Raw genomic sequence first — 12,303 nt, forward strand, 5'->3', positions numbered from 1 at the left:
CTTCCTAACAAAGCAGGGGCTTTAAGTGTACGTTTAAGTAAAAGGTATATTAGTGATTGTATAATAGTTTTATCTTCTCTGGTGCTATAAGGTCATCATGATCTAGGTATGTGATGGTGTCTCAAATTTTAGAAATGAATTCTTGAAATATTTATATATTGCACTCATCTGGAAGGAATCTGGTAGTAGGTCCACAAGGATTGTTAACATCTCTTACAATTTCATGTTTTGGCAGGTAAACCTAGCCTTTAAGCAACCTGGAAAGAGGCTAGAGCACCAAGGAATTAGAATTGAATTTGTAGGTCAAATTGGTGAGTTTTAAAATAGTATTACTTTTTTTTTCCTTTGATAACTGAGTTTGAAGAGAGTTAGATTTGGCACTTAAATAATTGAATTAGAGCTTAGTTTTATGGAAGGAAGGATTTCTTTTGCATAATGAAAGGATTTATTTTATAAACGCTAAATCATGTTTCTTTTTTAATTGTATTAAATGATATTTGACTCATCTTGCCTTTATGATTTTACTTCTAATTATTGAAAATGAAAGGAGTTACCTAAGCTACCAGCCTTGAAAAATAACTCAAGTAAATTAGTTGACTCACTGAAATTTCCATCTGCATAATTTTTCACCAGCTTTATTCACAATTAGCAGTTTCATCTCAACCTTTACTTTCTAATTACCCATGCCATTTGTTTTCCTAAGTTAGTGTGTGCCTATTAGACAGACTGTCCTGTCAATAGGAAATTCCATGTGGGGCATTCCTGTTGTGGTGCAGGGAAAACGAACTCGACTAGGAACCATGAGGTTTTGGGTTTGATCCCTGGTCTCGCTCAGTGGGTTAAGGATCCGGCGTTGCCGTGAGCTGTGGTGTAGGTCACAGATCCGGCTCGGATCTGGCCTTACTGTGGCTGTGGTGTAGGCTGGCAGCTGTAGCTCTGATTAGACCCCTAGCCTGGGAACCTCCATATGCTGCAGGTGCGGCCCTAAAAAGACAAAAAGACAAAAAAAAAATTTCCATGTGAAAAGAAAAGGTGTAATTTCTTCTTGACGTAGATAAACTTGAGTATGTTTCCATACATGTGTTTCGGAGACACTCCTGAGTTAGCATAATTTAAACTAATAAATCTTGTGGTATTGCAGACTCAGAAAAGAAAAAGAAAATAGGTCCTAGCTTTCTAAGTTTTACTGTATGTTTTAAAAGTATCCAGATTGGGAGTTCCCGTAGTGGCGCAGTGGTTAACGAATCCGACTAGGAACCATGAGGTTGTGGGTTTAATCCTTGGCCTTGCTCAGTGGGCTAAGGATCCGGCGTTGTCGTGAACTGTGGTGTAGGTCGCAGACGCGGCTCGGATCTGGCCTTGCTGTGGCTGTGGTGTAGGCTGGCAGCTGTAGCTCTGATTAGACCCCTAGCCTGGGAACCTACATATGCCATGGGAAGTGGCCCTAGGAAAGGAAAAAAATAAATAAATAAATAAAAGTATCAAGATTGGAACAGGTGGATATTTGTTTACTTAACTATTTTGGATGAGATTATACTTGAGGGGCAAATTGTAGTAATTATAGTTGATTTTAGTCTTTTGTGTATTATCATTTTGCCATTTTAAATTAATATATTTGCCTAACTAAAGCAAGACTTTTTTTTTGCCTCGAAGGGAAGAAGTTCAAATAATTCTTAGAAATGTCTTGTTAAAACAGCTTCTTATTGGGCAAACCCTAACTGTATTGAAGGAATTAATTCGTTTTTTTAAAATAGAAATTTTCATTGTGCTATGCTACTTGAATTTTTTTATGCTAGGTAGAACATAATAGAAGGATAAAGGAATTCAGATCGTAGCTCCGGTATTTAAAGTAGAGATAAATCCAACCAATAATTTTGATAAAAATTATTTGCATTGGAGGTAGAAGTTGGTTTTTAATGATATGGATATTAATTGATCTTTTTGCTTTTTGAAATTTCTTAGAACTTTTCAATGACAAGAGTAATACTCACGAATTTGTAAACCTAGTGAAAGAACTAGCCTTACCTGGAGAACTAACTCAGAGCAGAAGTTATGATTTTGAATTTATGCAAGTTGAAAAGCCATATGAATCTTACATCGGTGCCAATGTTCGCTTAAGGTATGAATGTATATCAGAAACCATAGACAAACTCAAAGCCAGGAAGTAATGACTGCTATTGAATGTCTTATTAGAACTTCTAATTATAATTTTGGACTGGAAGACTTAAGATTTTTAAAATTCTGTCAAATATTTTTTCTGTCTAATACTGATCTGAAATAATAAATTTTAGAGAATCCCATTCTGAGAAGTTTTAGTAGAGACACTTCTCTTGTTTGAATTGTTTCTTAGATACTTTATTTGTTATGTAAATGGTTACTCTCTCAATCCTTTAGTTTCCCAATGAATCTCATTTAGTATTTGGTTAAGAAGTGACTTAGAGAAATGTCCTCAATTAAGCTTGATGATAGTGCTCCAAATTGATCTAAAAAGGATGTACACAGTTCTTAAAACTGAACTTTGTATTTATTTTCTTGTTGGGAACATTTATTTAAAAATTAAAACTCTTGGAGTTTCCCCCATGGCATTAGTGGGTTAAGAATCTGACTTCAGCGACCCAGGTTCAACCCCTGGCCCAGTGCAGTGGGTTAAAGGATCCGGCGATGCTGCACCTGCAGCATAGATTGTAGCTGCAGCCCTGGATTCAATTCCAGGCCCACCTGGGAACTTCCATGTTAAAAAACCTAACAAAATAAATATTAAAACTCTTTCATGGAGTTCCCGTCGTGGCGCAGTGGTTAACGAATCCAACTAGGAACCATGAGGTTGCGGTTCGGTCCCTGCCCTTGCTCAGTGGGTTAACCATCCGGCGTTGCCGTGAGCTGTGGTGTAGGTTGCAGACGCGGCTCGGATCCCGCGTTGTTGTGGCTCTGGCGTAGGCCGGTGGCTACAGCTCCGATTCAACCCCTAGCCTGGGAACCTCCATATGCTGTGGGAGCGGCCCAAGAAATAGCAACAACAACAGCAACAACAACAACAACAACAAAACTCTTTCATAAAGTAAACAGAGTAAGTTGATCCCAAAGGAGTTCCATCAAGGAGAAAATAGAGTTGGGGTTAATGTTTGCTCATTTAAAGTACTGAAATATATCACAGGAGATTTAACTAGTCCTCTCCATTAACTTCATAGGTATTTTCTTAAAGTGACAATAGTAAGAAGACTGACAGACTTGGTAAAAGAATATGATCTTATTGTTCATCAGCTTGCTACCTATCCTGATGTTAACAACTCTATTAAGATGGAAGTGGGCATTGAAGATTGTCTCCACATAGAATTTGAATATAATAAGTCAAAGTAAGTACCTTTCATAAACAGATGTTCAGGGAGAATTAAGATATAAGCCTTTTATAAAAGTCTTTGTAAATTGGTCAAAGTATTGACGGAATCAACATTAATCTGATGTTAATGGACCAACAGAATACCTGAGCTAAAAGAAACTTCAGGAGTTTGGTTTTGCTTCTTACTCATTGCAGGTGTCTTTCATATTCTATTCTATTCCTGATAATTCTTTGCTTTGCAATTTTTTTAATAGAGGAGCTTACCATCTCAGAAGGCAGCTAATCCTGTGTGTCTTTTTTCTTTTCTTTTTTTTTTTTGCTTTTTAGGGTTGCACTGCAGCATATGGAAGTTCCCAGGCTAGGGGTTGAATTGGAGTTGCAGCTGCTAGCCTGTGCCACAGCCACACTGCAATGCCGGATCCTTAACCCTCTGAGAGAGACTAGGGATGGAACCCATATCTTCATGGATACTAGTCAGACTTTTAACCCATTGAACCACAGTGGGAACTGCTGTTTCTTACTGTCTTGACATAACTTTAGTCTGGTCATCACTTTAAAAATAAGTAAAAAAGCTCTTTTCTGACTACATAAGCAATATTGTTTTATTATAGAAAAAATTAACAATGTAGGAAAGTCAAAGGACTTTTCTTTCAAAGGAAGTAAAATATCACATATTTTCAGTTTTACCAGTTAACCACTATTAATATCCTCCTGCATATCTTTCCACGGGAGGAGGCATATATGTTTATATATGTTGTATTTTTATAGAAATGGGCTCTTATTTTATTAATGCCTTTTTACACTTTATTATTTCAAACATAGATCAAAGTATATGAACATTATATGAATCCTCATGTACCGAGCCCCAGCAGTTGTCAACACAGGGTCAGATTTGTTTTATTTGTGTTTGGCCCCCCCATACTCCCCAAGATGATATTGAAGGAAATTCTAGACATTAATTTCATCCATAGTATTTATGTATCATTTTTAATATAATGTGTTACATTAAGCAATACTGTTACATCTAAAAATATTAATGATTTTTTTAACATCTTCACATATCCAGTCAGTTTTCACATTTCCCTAATTGGCTTATACATGTTTTCCCAACATGGTTTGTTCAAATTACCATCCAGACAAGATTTGTTTACATCTAGTGGATTAAAACACATTGCATTTGGTTTTTTGGTTTTTATTTTATTTTATTTTTTTTTTTTTATGAGAGTTGCAACATTTATTTCAGGTTCTCTCTTGGTTTTTTTTTTGTATTTTTTTTTTTTTCTTTTTTGCCACACAGGCGGTATGTGGGAATTCCTGGGCCAGGGATTGAACCTACGCCGCACAGCAGCAACCAGAGCCACAGCGGTGAGAACGCAGGAGCCTCAACCCGCTAGGCCATCAGAGAACTCCCTGGCTTTTTGGTTTTTAAATCTCTTTTAATTTATAGAGATTTTTCTTTTCATTAAAGTTTATTTGTTTAAGAAATGGGTGTTTCTATGTACTCTTCCGTTAATGATGTTTATTAGTTGTCATGCCCCAGTTTATGTCACTGAAAATGTGAAACACAGGCCTTCAGAGTCTTAAATTATATTGTTGATAAAATTATTAGATAGTTTAAGGACCTAAAACTTGTCACTGGAAGCCTCCCTTCAGAGTAACATAATTGTGTTAATCAACCCTTGGGATATTATTTCAAGATCCAAACCCGGGAGAAGGCTAAAAACAAAACAAAAAAAACCTTCTGGGAAATATAGGAATTACCATGGTATTTCAAGGTCCCTGGGAAAGGTCTTTGATTATTGGGTATTACAGCAACAAATTCAGCCTATGGAGTCTCTCTTTGTGGCCAGGTGATTTGTTAACTGCACTGTTCTAATACTTGGATTAAAGCGCTAAACACTTGTGTAGAGTTTTTAAATCTTCAGAAACATCTTCATACACAAATAAATATTTCAAGCATAAAAATCAATTTTCCATGCTTAAGTTCTTTGAAAACTAAGTTAACCTCTAAGTAGAGACTAACAATTAAATAGGTTAATTCTTCCCTAAGGTGTATGGATATTCAGGTAAAACTTTGAGTCCTTATTTTTATAGTAAAATGATGAATACTTTTTTGAAAAAGGAACATAAAATAATATGAATAGTCAAAGCGGTATTCTTTAGTTATTCTAAAGATGTCTAACAAAGTCTTTCAGAACATATTTCACTTTTTATTTCATAAACCAATATTTAATAAGTGACATATATTCTTTCCCCAAAGGTATCATTTAAAGGATGTGATTGTTGGAAAAATTTACTTCCTGTTAGTAAGAATAAAAATCCAACATATGGAGTTACAACTGATTAAAAAAGAGATAACAGGAATTGGTAAGTTGAATTGAAATTCCTATATTAGTTGAAATTTTAAAGTCTTTCTTTTTTTTTTTTTTTGTCCTTTTGCCTTTTTCTAGGGCCACTCCCTTGGCATATGGAGGTTCCCAGGCTAGGGGTCTAATTGGAGCTGTAGCTGCCGGCCTACACCACAGCCACAGCAACTCGGGATCCAAGCCTTGTCTGCAACCAACACCACAGCTCACGGCAACGCCAGAGCCCCAACCCACTGAGCAAGGGCAGGGACCGAACCCGCAACCTCATGGTTCCTAGTCGGATTCGTTAACCACTGCGCCATGACGGGAACTCCGAAATTTTAAAGTCTTAAAATACTGTTTAAACATGAAATAAATACACTCCTTGGATAATAATTTTGGTACTTTATATTGTTGGCAGTGAGATACTCATTTATGTTTTTTAAAAAATTAATTTTTGAACACAATAAATTCACATGGTTCAAAAATAAAGTATGAGAGAGTTCCTGCTGTGGCATAGTGGGTTAATTATCCAGCTTATCTCTGTGGTGATACCAGTTTGATCCCCAGCCTGGTGCAGTGGGTTAAGGATCTGGCACTGCTGCAGCTGTGGCATAGGTTGTAGATTCGATCCCTGCCCAGAAACTTTAATATACTGCCGGTGCAGCCAAGAACGAAGAAAAAATTTATATTTCTTTTCCATAAATTGACTATCCATATTCTTTTCCCCATCTCTATTTGATTATTAATCTTTCCCCTTTTTTTTTTTGGCTGTTCCTGCAACATGCAGAAGTTCCCTGGCCATGTTGAACTTGAGTCACAGTAGTGACAATGATGGATCCACATCTGTGGCATATTATTGTTCTTGGGCTAGGGATCGAATCAGACCTGCAGCTGGGGCCTAGCCACAGGTGGGGCAACACCGTATCTGAGCCACATCTGCACCCTACACCACAGCATTCAACAACTCCAGATCCATAACCCAGTGAGCAAGGCCAGGGATCAAACCTGCATCCTTACAAAGACAATATCGGGTCCATTGAGCCACAGCAGGAATTCCTGGATCCTTAACCACTAGGCCACCAGGAAACTCCTATCTTTTTCTTTTGACTTGTAGAAACTCTGTGTATTAGGAAGATCAGTCTGCTTTTCTGTATTAAGAGCAGCAGAAATTTCCCTGGTTTGTCTTGCTTGTGGTGGTCTTTGCCATGTCGAAGTTCTTGATATTTATATAAGTCAAATTTATCAGTTTTTGCTTTTATGGACTCTGGGTTTTGTGTTAGACCTTTTTTTACAGTGGGGCTCTAAAAATAATTTTCTGTGCTTGATTTTACTAAAGTAATACATTATAGTTTGGGGATTTTTGTTCAAAGTTTTAATTCATTTGGAATTTGTCCTGAAGTAAGAAATGAGCTATGGATCCAACTTTACTTTTTTTTCAGATGGTTGACCAGTTGCCCCCAGATTGTTTATTGGATCATAACTGCTTTTTAATTTTAATTAGTTTATATATTTTGTTCCCTTTAACTTTGCTAGTTGTCTATTGAAAATAATTTTAGGCGGTACTTTAAAGAATTTATAATTGGTAGTCATAATTATAGACATCTGTAATTTCTTAAACTCCATTGTTTTCACCTTAAAGTGATTTAAAGATACTAAAACCAAACTTCAGGTTCTCATTTGTTTAAAAATAAGTTGTGGAGGTTCCCATTGTGGCTCAGTAGTAAAGAGTCTGACTAGTATCCATGAGGATGCATGTGCTATCCCCACTGAGGTTTGCTGGCGTTGCCACAAGCTGTGGTGTAAGTTGCAGATAGGGCTCGGATCCCATGTGGCTGTGGCTGTGGCATAGGCCGGCAGCTGTAGCTCCGATTCGACCCTTAGCCTGGGAACCTAAAAAACAAAAAAGAAAAAAAAAAAAAAAGAAAAGAACTATATGTCAACCAAGCATTCAGTTTGATCTTTCGTCTATGTTAAAATTCATCAACTCCTAGAGAACTATTTGGGTGTTGCAGGGAAAACTAGCATGTCATGGAGTTCCCGTCGTAGCGCAGTGGTTAACGAATCCGACTAGGAACCATGAGGTTGCAGGTTCGGTCCCTGCCCTTGCTCAGTGGGTTAACGATCCGGCGTTTCCGTGAGCTGTGGTGTAGGTTGCAGACGCGGCTCGGATCCCGCGTTGCTGTGGCTCTGGCGTATGCTGGTGGCTACAGCTCCGATTGGACCCCTAGCCTGGGAACCTCCATATGCCGCAGGGAGCGGCCCAAAGAAATAGCAAAAAGACAAATAAATAAATAAATAAATAAAAGAAAACTAGCATGTCAGAGGTGCATTGCTAGTTTCTATTTAGCAAATAGTAGAAATGATAGAAGGAAGCCTGTGAAGATTATTTCTGAACTGTATACAGTTTACCCTTGGACAACATGGGGTTTGAACTGCATGGTTCCACTTAGAGTGGATGTTTTTTTCAGTAGTAAATAATACACTACTGCATGATCTGCAGTTGGTTGAATTTGCAGATAGGAACCTCAGATAGGGAGGAATGGAGGATATAGAAGATGGACTATAAATTATGCACAGGAGTTCCCGTCATGGCTCAGTGGTTAACAAGTCCTACTAGGAACCATGAGGTTGTGGGTTCGATCCCTGGCCTCGCTCAGTGGGGTAAGGATCCGGCATTGCCATGAGCTGTGATATAGGTTGAAGATCCGCGTCTTCAACCGGATCGGCTTGGATCCCGCATGCTGTGGCTCTGGCGTAGGCCAGTGGCTACAGCTCCGATTAGACCCCTAGCCTGGGAACCTCCATATGCCACGGGAGCAGCCTTCGGAAAGGAAAAAAACAAAAATCAAAAACTAAAAAATTATGCACAGATTTCCCTGCATGTACAGTCAAGCGCCTGTAGCCCCTGCAGTTTTTCAAGGGTCTCCTGTATTACCTTTGTGAAGAAGCGAGTGAAACATTCAGTTGAGTGGTAAGTGTAAATCAAGAAATAGAAAAGAATGATCAACATTTCACAAAAGGGGAAGTTATTAGTACTAAAATATTATAGTTGGAAAATAGGAAGAAGCCATAAGGCTGGAAATTATATTCTAGCAATGTTTAAATTAATATCCTTTACATTATTGCACTAGGACCCAGTACTACGACAGAAACAGAAACGATCGCTAAATATGAAATAATGGATGGTGCACCAGTAAAAGGTAATAACACCTTTCACTTCTTTTGTGTTAAAGGTAGTGCAAAGAGTGTATTCATGGCAGTTGAGTTTGAAAGTATTTATTCAGTGTGAAAACATTTGTGAATTCTTAAAGTGATCCTTAAATGATCATTTTTAAGATCATCTTTGCATAAATACTGAGAAGACTGTGATAGTACTTTCTAGTCTGAAATAAGGTTTAATTTCTTAGTTTAAATTTAGAATTCAGAGGAGACATTTATGTATGTCTTTTGCTTAATTCTGAATTTGTAATATTTTAATTGTCTTCTGTTTTAATAATTTATTTCTGTAGAATTTTTTTTTTTTTTTTTTAGGACCGCACCTCTGGCATATGTAGGTTCCCAGGCTAGGGGTCAAATTGGAGCTATAGCTGCCAGCCTACACCACAGCCACAACAACCAAGATCTGAGCCAAGTCTGACCACAGCAGTGCCAGATCCTGAACCCACTGAGTGAAGCCAGGGATCGAATCTGCATCCTCATGGATCCTAGTCGGATTCGTTAACCGCTGAGACACGATGGGAACTCCCTGTAAATCTTTTTTACTCATGGTAAACATAAGGTGCAATATAACTGAATAGTAATTCCTGTGCAGTTTTGGAGTTCTTATACCTCCCAAGAAAATAAGCAGTTGCCTTATTACTAGATAATCTTCCATGTCTAAGATAATGAAGCCAGTATTTATTATTTTAAATTTATGCCTTTGGCTTTTTCTTATTACTTCAAAAAGTAGTCACCATTTGTTGAGTGCCAACTATAGATGAGGCATTGTACTCAGGTGCTCTAAAGTTCCCTCCCACCCTTTGAGTTAAGTAGTGGTATCCCTTATAGATGAAACAGATGCAGAGGTTAAAAAAACTTGTTAAAGGTGATAGTGTGGGGGAAGCGGAACTTTACCCCTACTCATCTTAGATTTTCTGCTGGAACTCTTTAACAAAAAGATTAATAAGAGAAAAACAGTTTATTAATGCATGTAGTGCACATGGTGCAGGAGAAACCTCAAAAAAAGTAACTCAAAGCAGTGACTTAGAATTTCAACTTACATAGCATCTTCAAAAGAACAACAAATTTAGAGAGAAATAATTGGGCAAAGAAAGGCAGTTTAGGTTTCCAAGGACAGCAGACTATGGGCAGGTAAATATGCGGGGGGGAAGCTAATGAAGTATGCTTGTTTGCAGATTCCTGTGGTGCCATCCCTGAGCTAAAAAGAGCCTGTCTCCAGCAAAAGGAGAATTTAGGCGGAATAAGGGAACCTTTTCTGCTTTTTCTGTTTAATTGTCTTCAGCTCACAATAATTTTTATGTCAAAGAAGCATAGTTTTTGGTGACATATCTGGTTTTCTTCAATAGCTAATCATTATAGAGTTGGAGTGTGAGTCCAGGCCTTTCTGACTCCAAGACCCATGAATGTTGTGTTATGTAACATTATTTTGTAAAACTGTAGCAGCCACAAATATTTATGTAAAGTGAGGAGTTATATATCTTAAAAGAAAGAGATATACATGAGAAAAGTATTACATAAAAAAGATTCAAAACAGAATATGTAAATAGTTACTCTTAGGAAAAGAAAAACCATGAGACTCTGAATAGTAGTCTTTTTGGTAATGAAAGAATGTCATCATCCTGAAAATGATTAAAAATTATGGTAGGAGTTCCTGTCATGGCTCAGTGGTTAACGAATCCGACTAGGAATCATGAGGTTGCGGGTTCGATCCCTGGCCTTGCTCAGTGGGTTAAAGATCCAGCGTTGCCTTGGGCTGTGGTGTAGGTCGCAGACATGGCTCAGATCCAGCGTTGCTGTGGCTCTGCCATAGGCAGGCAGCTACAGCTCCGATTGGCCCCCTAGCCTGGGAACCTCCGTATGCCACGGGAGCGGCCCAAAAAATGGCAGAAAGACAAAAAAAAAAAAAAAAAATTATGGTAAACTTCATGAAAGCAGAAAATAACAAAAATAGTAAAACAGAACTTACTGCTGGGACTGTTTTAGCTTTTTACCTATATTATTAGTCCATACAGCCCTTACAAATTCTTTACAAGATGGATGTTATTGGTGTTCCTCATGTTGCAGATCAGGAATTTGAAACAAATAGAATTGGGATTTGAATCCAGGCATTCTGGCTCTACAGCAGTGGTTCTCATCTATGGGGATTTCCCCCCCCCCCCAAACTCCCTCCCCTGGAACATTTGGCAATGCCTGGAGACATTTTTGGTTGTCATATTTGGGGAATGCTACTGGCATCTAGTGCGTAGAGGCAAGGAGTGCTGCTGAACTTCATACAGCGCATAGGACTTTGCCCACAACAAAGAATTATTGGGCCCCAAAAATTAGTAATGTCAAATCTGAGAAACCCTGGTCTAAAGTTTTTGTTATGCGGCCATCTCATTAGGTACTGAAGAGTTATTTAATCTTCTCAGTAATGCTTAGTTTTAGATGTTACATAACTGTATTTAATCATCTTTTAGAATTAAATGGAAATTGCTTTTCTTTTAGGTGAATCAATTCCAATAAGACTGTTTTTAGCGGGATATGACCCAACTCCAACAATGAGAGACGTGAACAAAAAATTTTCAGTAAGGTACTTTTTGAATCTGGTCCTTGTTGATGAGGAAGACAGAAGGTACTTCAAGCAGCAGGTATGGTGCCACCCAGCTGGTATTTTGTTTTTTGGCAGTTCTAAAAACACCTGGGAAGCATTCACTTTTGTAAGCTTTACTAAACAAATGGGGGTTTGTTTCTAAGTAGGTTGAAAACACTGAGAGTATGATAAAGAAATAGGCATGGGAGTTCCCATCATGGTGCAGCGGAACCGAATCTGACTAGGAACCATGAGGTTGCAGGTTCAATCCCTGGCCTTGCTCAGTGGGTTAAGGATCCAGCATTGCCGTGAGCTGTGGCATTCTGCAGGACTCTAGAATGGACTATAATTTGGCAGTGCTTTTATTTTTCTCTTGAAACTTCTGTTTTTTATAAAAACAGTATGTGCTGGGTTTTTTTTTTTTAAATCAGGCAATAAAATTCTACCACCATGATGTTTTTCAGTCAAATTTATATATGTTTTTAGATTATAATGTTGATATTATTCTTTAATTTGCTTTTTTAGTAGTGTCTTTAATATCAACAAATTGAGATTTCCTTTATCAGTTTTAATGACTGCATCAGCTTGATGGGTTTTGATGTTTCTATTGTCCCCTAATTAAACAATGCTGTTATAAATGTCCATGAGATGACCAAAACCTAATACTTTTTTTTTTTTTTTCTTTTTTAGGGCTGCACCTGTGGCATATGGAGGTTCCCAGGCTAGGAGTCACACTGGTGCTGTAGCTGCCGGCCTACGCCACAGCCACAGCCATGTGGAATCTGAGCCATGTCTGGGACCTATACCACAGCTTATGGCAATGCCAG

General features: G+C 37.9%; 1 protein-coding gene across 1 annotated transcript in view; it reads left to right on the forward strand.

Moving 5' to 3' along the window:
* VPS26A (VPS26 retromer complex component A) overlaps positions 1–12,303 on the forward strand; it is a 30,994-nt gene that overhangs the window by 15,127 nt on the left and 3,564 nt on the right. The window contains 6 exon segments of the mRNA XM_047761052.1: positions 236–311; positions 1,963–2,119; positions 3,189–3,353; positions 5,598–5,704; positions 8,817–8,885; positions 11,392–11,534. Of these exon segments, the coding sequence (XP_047617008.1) occupies positions 236–311; positions 1,963–2,119; positions 3,189–3,353; positions 5,598–5,704; positions 8,817–8,885; positions 11,392–11,534 (717 nt within the window).

Source organism: Phacochoerus africanus, chromosome 15, assembly GCF_016906955.1.
Source record: "Phacochoerus africanus isolate WHEZ1 chromosome 15, ROS_Pafr_v1, whole genome shotgun sequence".
NCBI classification, from domain to species: domain Eukaryota; kingdom Metazoa; phylum Chordata; class Mammalia; order Artiodactyla; family Suidae; genus Phacochoerus; species Phacochoerus africanus.